Here is a 13,243-nt window from a genome sequence, read left to right on the forward strand (position 1 = left end):
TTGTGGAGTATTCGTACTAATTTAGTATCATTCTTATGAATAACTCAACAATATCTTATATTACACCGAGAATTTTTGAAATATCATTTCTCTTTTTGAATTAATGCAGCAAACTTTTCAACTATGGCGTCTATGAACACGGTTTACCGAAAAGCTCATGTTGTCACTAGCCTCATTGCATGCACTTGATAATCGGTTATTTTATGTCGCTACATCCTGGCCTATACAACACCTAGATGTGCACAATTCGATTTTACAGGAACTAAAAACAGTTTTTTTTTTCATACTACCAGGCACGAAGGGATGGGGGATGGACGAGGTGAAGGATGAATAAAAAAAAGCGAACAATCATCACTTACTAATTGCCTTCGACTTTTGGACGGCGATATGGACACTTTATCAGCCATTATTAGATATTCCGTTGTTGTGCGTTTTAACCTGAACCAATCTTGTTTTGGTGTCGATCAAACTGTGTGCGCCCCACACAGTCCGGAATTCGGCTGCGAGACCGATCGAACGCGAAATGTTAGCTACTACGATAATTTCGGCTATTTATTGCGTTTTTCACGACTTTTTTTCTACATATCACACTCAGTATGCTATAACACTGTTTCCGTCCAGCAAGCTTCGAAAAAATAATCCAGCCGACAGACCAACAGAACTGACCAGAACTTTAACAGCCTATCAATTTTCCACTCCTTTTATCGAACTTTTTTCCTCACGATTTTTTTTTTCGATTAATTTCTTTCACTGGCAGCATCAAAAGCACACACAACCTACCACTTCGACATTCGTTCTCTCACTCCCGCTGTCGCACTTTAAACAGTGCTCGTCAGCTCTACTGATGGTTGCCTCGCTCGAGTGTCGGCTCGATTCGATCGACAGACGACGATTCACCCTTTACGTCAAGCTACTGCTGACCGGCCAACCAGCCTCTTGCGCTGCTTGCTGTACACTACACGAACCACCGTTTCACACTCTTTTCGTCTTCATATTCACTCACGCTTGTCGCTTCGTATTTTCGCTCTATCCCAGTCGTATTACACTAATACTACACAGAACTGAGTTGCCAGATGACACATCATTGCTATGTAACATCAAAATATTAATTGGTATTAAGCAAATATGATATTTCAATATGCAAATTATGTTGTTAAATTCATTATGAAAAAAATCAGTGGAAATGAACAAATTATTTAAAACTTTAATACTTTATTTTTCGTCTTTGATTCGTCAGTGCATAACAGTTTATGTTGAACTGTTATGCCACCCAACAGTTCAACATAAACCGTTTATAAACATCAAAAGCTTAAAAAAACTATACCTCACATAGAAAACGAAGGTGTGTTCCACATCAAAAAATAGGTGTAAAGATGAATAATCAAATTTTCTTTACAATAGGGAGGGAGTTCTTCAGATATTTCAGATGCAATATATCGAAGTAAGCTAAACTATATTTGTATGTTTTCAGAAATTGTATTTGGATATAAATAATTGTTTCAAAAGGTTTTCTCACATTCTTCATAAAACAATAAATCGACCATTCAGGGGTTAGCCAAATTTTGTGCTAGGGCACATAACCGATTTTGATATGTTTACGTTTTTACTCATCAGTGCATAGCAGTTCAAATTGAACTGCTTTATGCAAAACTTGGCAGTTCAATTTGAACAGTTCAAATTGAACTGCTTTATGCAAAACTCGACAGTTCAATTTGAACCGCTAAGCAGACGTAAAGTTTCTGCTACTTACAGAACACTTGAAACGTAAACATATCAAAATCGGTTATGTGCCCTAGCACAAAATTTGGCTAACCCCTGAATGACCAAACCTGCATCGGCCAGAAAAAGTCGAAAACACGTTTTCGTTCGGCACGTCAGTATAGACATTACATTTCGATGCAAAGAAAACAAGTGTTCTGTAAGTAGCAGAAACTTTACGTCTGCTTAGCGGTTCAAATTGAACTGCCGAGTTTTGCATAAAGCAGTTCAATTTCAACTGCTATGCACTGATGAGTCAAAGACGAAACGTAAACATATCAATAAATCGACGTTTTTGGATATTTTTTAATGTTATTATATAAAAAACTATCCATTTATAATACATTTTAATATTACTTTTCAACAGTTCCTGTATCACAGTTTATATGCAGTATGTATAAAATTTGTACCAACATGTGATTAGGGCATATCGCAAAATAGACTTTTTCAAAAACTACATTTTTATATAATTTATTTTACTCCAGCTTTAACTGGGATTCTATCTACAAGATCATTTCGATTATTGTATAGATGAAAATAATAGAACCGACCAATACGCATTATACAGTGTGTGTGTGTGTGTGTGTGTGTGTGTGTGTGTGTGTGTGTGTGTGTGTGTGTGTGTGTGTGTGTGTGTGTGTGTGTGTGTGTGTGTGTGTGTGTGTGTGTGTGTGTGTGTATGTGCGTGTGAGTGTGTACACTTTTCGAAGATATTTTTACCGCTCAATTTTCTCAGAGATGGCTGAATCGATTTTAACAAACTTAGGCTCGTTTGAAAACTACTGTCGGGTGTCCAGTTCGAAGATCAAATGGCTGTGACTTCTGGTTACGGAGGTATAATGGAATAAATGACGTAACCGACAAAAAGTGTTGTTTTTTTACCGCGCAAGTTTCTCGGCGATGGCTTAACCGATTTTAACAAGTTCGTTTAAAAGATACTGTTGGGCCATTGATCAAGTTCGAAAATCAAATGGCTGTGACTATTGGTTCCGGAGATATGATGGTATAAGTGACGTACTCGACAAAACAAGTTGTTTTTTTTACCGCTCTTATGTATATAAGGGTACCAATATTTTGGGATCACCTCTAATTTCGTAAAGCAGTAGAGCTCAAAAGTTTAAATACCTTAAAAAACTCGGTTTTTGCATTCAAAGTTTTTACAAACTGCCGCTGTGGGAACGCAGCTTAGATCGGTTTTTGCTCTCAATGTTTTTATCCGATTTTTGCATTCAAAAATACTTAAACAATTTTTCCAAACTAAGTTGCACTTATCCGATTTTTGCTTTCAGCCGTTCAACTGATACTCATTTTACGTATGGAATTATACCATGACCATGAAATAACGGAAAAATGTCCTCAATTGAACTAAGAAAAGATCCTCCTCCATCCAAACAAGACGCGGGTGCATACTGGCGCAGTTGCGAATTGCGATTGCCAAAATTTTGGAATTAAAGTTCTAATTCACCAAACTTAACTAATATTAATAGAAATAAAAAACAATATTAATATTTACAAAATTTGATATCAAGTTAATTTTCATTTCCACATTTACGGCGGACAATGGTTTCCGTATAACGAAAGGGGTCGTCGCCCAAAAATTTCTATTTTTAGAAACTTCAGAAATCCTATTTTTTGACTATTCGAAAACATTGGAAAAACGCCTAGAAAATGTACAAAGAAAAAGGGAAATTATGTTTGAAAAACAAACCGACCCATTTTCTTATATCTCGGTTGATTTTCCAGAAGGCCGTAACAGCAAGTGACAGTTTCTCTTTGTTCACTCTCTCTTTCGATTATTGTGATGTGATCTAAAAAGATTTTCTTGGATTTCACAGTTCTGTTTGGAAGTCGAACGTTTCGAGCATCATTCTATGCAAAGAGTTAAGTGATAAACGTGTAAACCGCTTGGTAATTAATAGAAGAGAAAGTAAACGAAGAGAAACTGTCACTTGCTGTTACGGCCTTCTGGAAAATCAACCGAGATATTTCATAAGGTTGCCACGAGGGTCGCGAGTGTTTGCGAACTCAACCTGTTAAAAGATCTTTAACAAACCGTTCATGTTCATCGATTAGCAATGATTGAAACCTGGTATTAACAAATTTGTTTGAGAATTTCGGAATTTACATTGAATGCAATTTACAAATCGATTCGACATTCTATATTTGTTATACAAGAATCACCAAAAAGTATAAACCGGCTTTTTGGGTAATGTTACTTAATAAGAGATGTTTACATACACACGCCAAATGGGGAAACAAATAGTTTCTTTGACAATCTGATTACCAACACACCTAACATGATAGAATTTTAACCAGATATGCCAATAAAAGCTCACATTCACGGACGCGTCACATTCACATTCCAAATTTCACCCTGAACTACATTTCAATATCCATGACATTGTTGAGATCTCCCATCGAAGCTACATTATTATTATTTTCCTCAAAGTCAAGATCCTCGTCGTAATCCGGCAGATCGGGAAGCGTGTCATCAATGCCCATCATCCCCGTCATTTCGTTAGTGGGCCTACGCGATTCCGCTACTTCCTGCTCATTTTTCTTTTCTTTATTCTTCAGTGCCTCACTCACTTTCGTAACAAGTTTCTCTAGGGTCTGAGGTGGTTGCCAAAGTACTAATGCGGAACAGGGTTTTTCAATCCGTTGCAGCAATGCTTGTGGTAATATTTCGGTTTGTTTATCTAGCTGTCTAACTTCTTCACATAGAGAAATGCGTTGAGCTTTCCGGAGACGTTCCTCCAACTCCTGCGGAGACATGAATATGTGATGGTTGTTTGTGACTGGTGTTTCTCCAAAGGACATTTCATCGTCCAGTGGCGAACCTGGTGAAAAATTTTCCGATGCTGCCAGCAAATCACCCGATGTTGTTTCGATATTGTGCGTTATGTACTCCGATGACAAATGTAAATTGTTCAGATGCGATGCCATTGCATCTTCAGTAAGGAACAGTTTTGATGGGCTGTAGTTAGTATACAATGTTAGCTAATATTCTAAAACATATACTTGTCGAAACCCTTACATCGGCGCTACATCCGGCTCAGTTTTTCGTTTGCGAATGTCCGGACACATGGCAGCGGTTCCATGCGGTAGCGACATAAATTGTCCCATTTGTAGCTGTCCTGGCATTATCGGGCTAGCTCTAATAACCGCATTGAATTCCATCAGTTGACCTGGTTTCCCGTTATAGCACCAGGGCATATCGTTAACATTAAACGGCACACCACTAGGTGAAGGCATTATTTGAGATGGATGAATACTAGGGTTCCTAAAAAGAATTCTTTAAAATGTTGCATCTATCGAATCTAAGCAAATCTACTTACCGAATCTTCAACGGAGCGATCTTCTTTGTTCCGTGGTAAAAACCGAAATGATGGAATGGCGGAGAAGACATCATAGGCTGGAGGAAAACAGCCTTCCAGAAATTTCGAGATTATTCGGCAATATTTCAAATAGCTTTCTTGCCAGTCAGTTTATTAGTATTTTCAAGTTTTAATAGAACTTATATTATACATGTTAAACTTAGTTGTATTTTTTACAAAACGCACAGCAAGTAAATATTTTGATAATTTCTTATATTTTTGATTTACGCTTCCATATGTCAGTACATGTTTTATATCGTTTCGCAGAAGCAGTGTATCAATTTTGCCCGCTTCCATCGGACACTCAAAAAAAAATCCTGGTTGTTTCAGACAATAAAACGATCAGTTGTCCATCAAACCAAAATATAATTCTTTCAAACCAAGATATCGCAGATTCCAACAAAATATGCTTGATTTAAACTAGAATATGTTTGTTTCAAGCAAATGTTGGTTGTTTTAACAAAACATTGGTTAAATAAAACCGTTTCTCAGAAATTAATTTAATTGTTGCAATATAGAAATAGTTTGTACACAGACTAACAGACATGACAGTATGAGTAAATTCTTATAAAAATATTTTTTCGTGATGCACTAGTTCCACCTATATTGTACTGCGCGAACTATTTACTATCTGTACACCCCTTGTGTTATGTAAAAGTTTTTTTACTAGTTGGTTTCCCCTCGTTTGTCAACACCGATCAGCTGCTTGCAGGGATGCCTGATTTCATCAAAATATTTGAAAATGAATAGTCACAATAAATTATTGGATTACGTTGATAATATATTTAACTTTAGCGCGATGTTAGAAAGTAACCATTTATTTTTCTCAACGTTGCTCATCTAGATTATTTTTTATTGTGTTGGTAATTTTCACCCGAAATTAAGTGGCGGCAGACAAGAAGCAAGTAAATATTGTAACCAAACGGGTTTGATTTTGTATTGCGTTGGACGATGAGAAGTAGGCACAATTATGTATATAGTTTTGGCAATATGCATTAAATCTGTATCCTGCATGAAATTCGCATGGACGTATACAAATCAATACATTACAGGTAATTCTGTATGAATGGCAACTCTGTTGATAAATGAAAAAAATAAACACAGTCTAGATGACAGATAGGATGTTTTTGATAGGGTAACGTGGCGCCATCATGACACATGTGAGTACTGTCCCAAATAAAGGAATATTCGAAATGACCGTTAAAATGATTGAAGAATCTAATTTGAGTGTCCTGTCTGTTAGTCTGTGGTTTGTACGACTAAAAAAGATTACGTCACGCGTTTTTTCAGAAAGGCCAATAAGTCACCTGTCAACTTCCACTTTCGAAAGAAATTGCAAGCGAGCTATGAAAGATAGAGTATTAAATTTAACACCAGACGAAAGAGAAAACTTTTCTCTGACGTTTACTATTATGACTTACTCTCAGCGAGTGCCGAGTCATTCGAAATTACTCTTCAAAGTGAATGTTGATGGATGGCTTATTGGTCGTTATAAAAAAAAAACGCGTGACATGTTGCGTTTCTTCCATTCATTTTAAATCAATTTGCTACGCAGGAAACAAAGTAAAAATCCCAGCACTTGATCGTGGTATGTGAATATTTGGAAAATTGTAGATGTGAGGAATTAGAATTCCTAAAAAATAAATAAATCGAAGGAAAATATATCAAATACAATTTTTCAAATTTCAACTGCTAAATTTATTGTTTCATAGCCATACAAATATTACCTTTATTTGAAGTTAGTTTATTGTAAACTGATTTTGCAAGTTAAATTTAACATGGAATTGTTTGCCAAGAAATTGACAGGAACGCACAAGTAAAATATTTGTTATTTTTATCAAAATATTTATTGAAACTATTTCAATTAAATAAATCGGTGTATGAAACCAAGATTTAGTTACTTTTACAATATTTTTCTCTGCGTGTAGCATTGATTTTATTATTTCTTCATCGGTATAGTGATGACAAGTTTCCATTAAAGATTTCCCTTCCAAGTCAACAACCTAGCCATTGAGCCAGCCATCGATATCATTCTTACTCGTTTTGGTTCCGGCTGCTTTGTCTTTAGCTGCTTCACATCGAAATTCACAGATTTCTACAGATTTTTATGAATATTTCTCGAAAATGGCAGATTATCAAAACGCGTTTCACAGATTATGATCGAAAATATGCAACACAGATAGTACACAGATGTTTCAAGTTGAAACACAGATTTCAAAATGGCAACTCTGCTTTCTTAGGATGACGATTGAATTTTACACGGACTCTTATTTGGAACTCATGTAATTTCAATTATATAGTAGAATTTTAGGATCTGTTACAAGAACTGTTCAATTAAAAATGTAAGACAATTAATTTCCTTTTATTTCTTGTAATCATTTTTGATTTACGATGATATGATATGTGGACAAATATCGAAGTCCGAAGTTTGTTTCAGTTCGGCTTGGGTTATTTTGAACACTAGAGGAATAAATATAAAGGTGGTAAAACACTATTTCTCATCATAATATCGCATATTTGGCTCGGTTTACGTTTCTGTAACATGTCATGATGTACGCGATGGAAAAAATCATGGGAGAATGATCAACATAATATTTTCTTCCATGCCAAAATTCGAACTAAATCTTGGGTGTTGTAAAATTAAGAGGTGAAAAATCATTTTTTCTCACACTAAAATTAACTTTTCGCTTGAACAAATGACGTTGTAAATAAGTTATAAATGATTTTTCAAGTGGAAATTGAAATTCTCTTGTATTTTGACAAATAAACTTGCAATCATCATCCTCGCACACGTACGCCTCTAGCTGTGAAACACAACGTTAGATCTACCATGGTTCTCTTTTGCAGAGAGTAAAAATTCTATTCTTCTCTATTAAGAACATGTTTTTTGTTAGAATGATAGAGTACTCATAATAATACAAAAGCCGTCTGCATTCGATACAAATAGTAGAAGCATTTGAAATAACAGGTTTTTCTTTCAAAATTAAAACAAAATACTCATAATACAAAGGGTAAATTATATCAGCTTTCTCTTATAACGCATTTTATTTGCAATAATAATGGACTGATCCGTTGGCCGACATTCACTGATGACATAAGGCGGTAAGTAAATAACTTGTATTAACTCATCTCTTCTGAGATCACATCGGACGGGTTTTCAGACTTGCCAATGAACATAAATTTTGATTTCAAAGTTTCGTCCATATTCGAACAGAGCATGAAGTTGTACCTGGTTCGATTCAATTTACGTCCGGCTGTGGCTTTTTCGTTTCATAAGACAACCGTTCCACACGCACTTAGTTTGATGAACAATACGAATTCATCAGCATGAATAATTGCGAAAGAGGCAGACACATTCCAAGAATTTTCTTCTTACCACTGCTTTGAATTTGGTTCAAGCTTCAACTGAAGCTTTTTCTCCAACGGTTTCAATCGTACGTAATCCAAAACGCTGGCCCTTATTACCGTTCTCACATCCACTTTCACTTCACTCACATATCAATTCACTTGATTTTACCTATTACCAGTATCACTGATCACTGTAGTGGAAAAAACTCATTTTTTCAACAAAATTTTGGTGGCATGATGTTCATAATGACATCAAATTCATCCAAGTAATTACTTTTGTCTCTGTCGGTGTGACTTCACTCGATTTTCACCGTGAAGTGATACTGATAATAAGGGTCACAATGACTTTATTTAGTTTTCACCGTATAGTGATACTGGTAATAAGGGCCGTTTCCTAAAATGATGAGCTCATGCATTTCAGCTGTTTTTCAAAGAAGGACGAATCTTACAAAAGTAAATAAATCGAATTTCTCTCTCTTACGAGTAAATGCTTCAAATCCAACAATTTTGCCTAAAAATTCATATTCTACAAAAATTTCAATCATAGTAATACAAAGAACTATAAAGAGCGAAGCTGTCATTCCATTTGCTTACGTTACAAACATGGCGATACTTCAATTGCTAGTAAGGAAAGGCGAAACGATTTAATTTCTCTATTTTAGATGGTTTCCGAACCTTTTTACTACTGGAAACAAAACTACCTGCAGATTTAACTTAGTCGCGAAAACCAACCAACCAATAATTCACACAGGAAGCATAAAAGTAAACAAATCGAAAAATGACGAAACTCTTTTTATGTTGATTTATTCAGTAGATATAGAAGGAAAGTGCTAAAATTTGCGTGCCTTTTAAAGATAAACCAACAATTAATCGACTAATCAAAAATTGATCTGACAATATACGATAATTTCTAAATATGATTTGAAACCAAAGTCGAATCATTCACCGACGTTTTTCTCCATTTCTCGGTTGATTTTCCAGAAGGCCGTAACAGCAAGTGACAGTTTCTCTTTGTTTACTTTCTCTTCTATTAATTACCAAGCGGTTTACACGTTTATCACTTAACTCTTTGCATAGAATGATGCTCGAAACGTCCAACGTCGACTTCCAAACAGAACTGTGAAATCCAAGAAAATCTTTTTAGATCACATCACAATAATCGAAAGAGAGAGTGAACAAAGAGAAACTGTCACTTGCTGTTACGGCCTTCTGGAAAATCAACCGAGATTTGCTGTCAATGTTAGATTTGTCCTTCTTTGAAAAACATCTGATTTGATGCTTGAAAGATTAAAACGTGAAACGTGCCATGTTTCATTAAACGTGTATCCCGCCTAAAAAGCCCGCCTGATCTTAAGATGCTCACCGGCAAATGTGTTGATAAACAAAAAGTTATGTTTTTCCGTTAATGTTTTTGACGCTTTGATTGAAGTTAAATCTCCTGTTTTATGTTGCAATTACTTCTATTTTACCAATAGGCAATGGCTGACTCCCCGCGCAGTATATTGGCCCGACTGGAAGAGTTAAAAGTATGGCAAGAAGAACAACAGCGAGCACTCCTACAAAAACAAATTGCTCAACGAGAACTGCTAACGAAAGAACAACATAAAATGTACGCGATTCTTGGTCTTACCGGTTGTCAATCTCCTGAGCAAGTCTGTGATACTACCGAAGAGCAGCATCAAGAATATGAAATTACAAACATGCAACGACAGCTGGCTGTAGAAGAGGAATCTTCATCAGAGTCTGATAAGAGCGATGCCGAAGAGTTGAAGCAAAAGGTTCCAACTAGACCCTTTCTCAAACGAGGTGAAGGTCTGAAAGCTAGGTTTAAAGTCGATCCTAATGTTTTTAAACTTGAAAATCTTCCTAAGTATAAGTATGCTAATCATGCCAAACACAGGATGAAGAAATGGTCAGATGGTATGGGAAGTGTGGAAGTAACGGATAACAAGGTTGCTCGGAAGCAAATCGAACAAAATAAAGATGATTCTGAGCTACAAGTGGTTTTAGATATCAATCGTGTTCAGAATAAAAAGTTAGTGCTTACGGATCCTCAGCCTTCATTTGACCACGAGGGTTGCATTGTGTCAAACGAGGAAAGTATACTACCTAGTATAGAGTCCTTAAAACTTATGAATGAGATTGCCGGACAAAAGGGTTAGTTCGCAATTGAAGCTAAAACAAAATTTTCATATCACTCTTTCTTTTTTAGAATGCTCAGTACCACAACCAATTCTTTCTAACTTACCATGGAAGCAACAGTTGCAGGAAAAGGCTGCGATTTTGCATCAACTGAAAGACCTCAAAGATTTAGATATGTTTGAGTTGCTAGAACAGCGATTAATTACCGGTAACGGAAGCATAGCTTCAAATGCAAGTTCACTTTTAAAACTGCTGGCAGATAATAGTGTTAACCTTTCTGAAATTTATGGACTAACGGATTCATCGACATTGTTGCCGGTTGTTACGGAGGAACCTTCTGCTGAACCTAGCGTTTCATGCCTTCAGATTCGTCCGATTCCTGATCCGAAAAGACACGTTTTGAATGATGCCGAATCTAACAGTGTTAGCAGTTCAGATGATTCCACTGCTTCCGACGAGGAAGAGAGCCGCGGGCATGTTCGTTTTGCTGAAGGCGAAGAGCAACCAGAAATTGAAACAGACATTGAATCACATTTAGAGACGGTAAACCAAAGCAAAATGTCTACGCCAAAAGCGAGTCGAGATGGCAAGAAATTGTCCGAAAGAGAAGAATCGGAAACGTTGGAAGACGATGTTCAGGTTCGTATCAGAGAAGAAATATTAGAGAAAAGTGAACAACTAAAACAACGATTAGCTGAGTTAGATCGCGAAATCGAAAGCTTTCGTAGAGAAAATGCGGAGCTAATACGGGCGAAGCAAGAGCTTGAGTTAGAGAAGAATAAGCTGGAGTTGGATCGAGAGGAGATGATAGAAAAGCTAAATGACGAACGTATCAAAATGGAAGTATATTTTCACGATGAAAGGCTTAACATCGAAGAACAGCGGCAGAAAGCATTGAAAGAGGCTATAAAACCTACTAAAAAAGAGAAAGAAGAGATTCTTAAATTAAAAGAACAGATATCCGAGCATCAAAAAGAAATGAAATCAAAAGAAGCGAAGCATGCGTCATCGCTAGCTCGATTTCGATCACAATTAAAAAATCTCGAGAAAGAGCTCAAAGAAACTCAACTGGAGCTGGATGTAATGAAGAAGGACAATCGAAAACTTGAGACGGAAAATGCTAGATTAAAAAGACAGAACAACAACAGAATGCTGCTAGAAATCAACAAGAACATAGCAAAATTAGCTGCTCCACAAACATCGGAAACTGTAGGAGATTCACGCCGAACTTCTTCCCCGGAGAAACCTCGAAAGAATGTTGTTCCTGTCCGTATGAAACCAATCGGAGTCATTGAAAAAAACATTGCGGGGAAGTCGTCCAAGGCAAAAGTTTTCTGTCATCCTAGAGTCAGTAACGAAAGCGAAAAACATAATTATTCCAATGAATCCAGTTTTCACAGTAAATCAGACGTATCTGAGCAAGACAACGCTTCTTCATCCGAAGATGATTCCATTCCAACTGCTGCCCAAAAACACCATTCTTCGTATTTCCGTGGACGGGCGAAAAAAACTCTTTTTCAAACTACTTCCGATCAAGCTAAGGATGATTCAAAACCAGAATCAAACCTGAGCAAGGAAACAGTCAAAATAATAAATGATCTCAAACGAGAAATTGTTAACGAGGATGGCAGTAGGGATATCTGGTATCCAAATGGTAATCTAAAAAAAATATCTCCTGATGGACTAGTTATACGAATGTTGTACTTCAACAAAGACATCAAAGAGACGAATGTAAGTGAAGGAACAACCAAATATTATTATTTCGAAACTAATACTTGGCACACAACGTATTTGGACGGTTTAGAGATATTGGAATTTCCTGAGTAAGCAAGACTTTTTTATTTTGGTTGAATAGTTGATTTCATTATTTTGGATTTCCACAGCGGTCAAACGGAACATCGTTACAAAGACGGCTCAACGGAGGTACACTTTCCGAACGGCTCTATCCGTACAACTAACCCAAACAGTGTGGATATTGCGGAAGAATGGAAGTATGCAGACGGTTCTACCGTAATTGTAAAACGTAACGATGACAAAGTAATAACACTCCCAAATGGCCAGGTGGAAATACATACCAAGGCACACAAACGGCGCATATATCCAGATGGGACGGTCAAATTCCTATACCCGGACGGTAGTCAAGAAAGTAGATATTCGAATGGTCGTGTCCGGTTGAAAGATAAAGACGGAAATCTTATATCGGACACAGGTGGGGGAGCCACCTGAGAAATGCGTTGTTCTGGTGAATGAGTTTGTTTAAGCTGAATAATAAATTGTTATGAATAGGATTTTTTCTTGTATATTTACTCATACGTTAACAAAAACATGCGTAATCCTTTGTTTGTTGTAAATTACTCAGGTCAAAAAAAATCCTGACCTTTTACTCATTTTGTTTTCACGTTTCGTCTTCGACTTAGTGCGTTAGAAGTTTATATTGGGGGCTGTCCATAAAAGACGTCACGCCGCAAGGGGGAGGGGGGTGTTTCATAAAACGTGACCTTTTGTGACAGGGGGAAGGGGGGGAGGTTTTTGGAATGTGACGTCCAATATTTTCAATGAGTGCATTTTTGAAATACCTAATTATATTACTGCTTTGCCCTATTTCCTGAAAAAATCTC

At 36.6% G+C, this 13,243-nt stretch overlaps 3 protein-coding genes across 5 annotated transcripts in view; 1 reads left to right on the forward strand and 2 right to left on the reverse strand.

Moving 5' to 3' along the window:
• The window catches only part of LOC131427280 (jmjC domain-containing histone demethylation protein 1), a 41,278-nt gene extending 40,328 nt beyond the window's left edge, over nucleotides 1–950 (reverse strand). Inside the window, exon 1 of the mRNA XM_058590321.1 lies at nucleotides 360–950. Within this exon, the coding sequence (XP_058446304.1) occupies nucleotides 360–407 (48 nt within the window). The 5' untranslated portion in view covers nucleotides 408–950. The remainder of the gene's footprint in view (nucleotides 1–359) is intronic.
• A 2,952-nt stretch (nucleotides 951–3,902) lies between these two features.
• On the reverse strand, nucleotides 3,903–5,391 carry LOC131432134 (uncharacterized). The gene is made up of 3 exons (XM_058598235.1): nucleotides 5,097–5,391; nucleotides 4,796–5,041; nucleotides 3,903–4,735 (listed from the first exon to the last, which is right to left on the reverse strand). Exons 1-3 carry the CDS (start codon nucleotides 5,168–5,170, stop codon nucleotides 4,138–4,140), a joined length of 918 nt encoding a protein of 305 aa, XP_058454218.1. The 5' UTR covers nucleotides 5,171–5,391; the 3' UTR covers nucleotides 3,903–4,137.
• A 4,454-nt stretch (nucleotides 5,392–9,845) lies between these two features.
• On the forward strand, nucleotides 9,846–12,913 carry LOC131431345 (centromere protein J). 3 transcript variants are annotated; one of them, XM_058596999.1, is made up of 4 exons: nucleotides 10,167–10,295; nucleotides 10,355–10,640; nucleotides 10,696–12,448; nucleotides 12,509–12,913. In XM_058596999.1, exons 2-4 carry the CDS (start codon nucleotides 10,385–10,387, stop codon nucleotides 12,849–12,851), a joined length of 2,352 nt encoding a protein of 783 aa, XP_058452982.1. In that variant the 5' UTR covers nucleotides 10,167–10,295; nucleotides 10,355–10,384; the 3' UTR covers nucleotides 12,852–12,913. The 3 variants fall into 3 exon arrangements, with proteins under 3 accessions (XP_058452979.1, XP_058452982.1, XP_058452981.1); XM_058596998.1 differs by having other exon boundaries at nucleotides 10,175–10,289; XM_058596996.1 differs by having other exon boundaries at nucleotides 9,846–10,640.
• Nucleotides 12,914–13,243: the final 330 nt, after the last annotated feature.

This window comes from Malaya genurostris, chromosome 2, assembly GCF_030247185.1.
Source record: "Malaya genurostris strain Urasoe2022 chromosome 2, Malgen_1.1, whole genome shotgun sequence".
NCBI lineage: Eukaryota > Metazoa > Arthropoda > Insecta > Diptera > Culicidae > Malaya > Malaya genurostris.

Bases quoted from the DNA above. Each gene is read 5' to 3' on its own strand.
- LOC131432134 (XM_058598235.1), bottom strand. From the start codon at position 5,170: ATGATGTCTTCTCCGCCATTCCATCATTTCGGTTTTTACCACGGAACA. The intron at 5,042-5,096 runs GTAAGTAGATTT...AATTCTTTTTAG, and splicing joins ATCGCTCCGTTGAAGATTCG to GAACCCTAGTATTCATCCAT. The intron at 4,736-4,795 runs GTAAGGGTTTCG...TACTAACTACAG, and splicing joins GAGCCGGATGTAGCGCCGAT to CCCATCAAAACTGTTCCTTA.
- LOC131431345 (XM_058596996.1), top strand. From the start codon at position 9,962: ATGGCTGACTCCCCGCGCAGTATATTGGCCCGACTGGAAGAGTTAAAA. The intron at 10,641-10,695 runs GTTAGTTCGCAA...TTTCTTTTTTAG, and splicing joins TGAGATTGCCGGACAAAAGG to AATGCTCAGTACCACAACCA. The intron at 12,449-12,508 runs GTAAGCAAGACT...GGATTTCCACAG, and splicing joins GAGATATTGGAATTTCCTGA to CGGTCAAACGGAACATCGTT.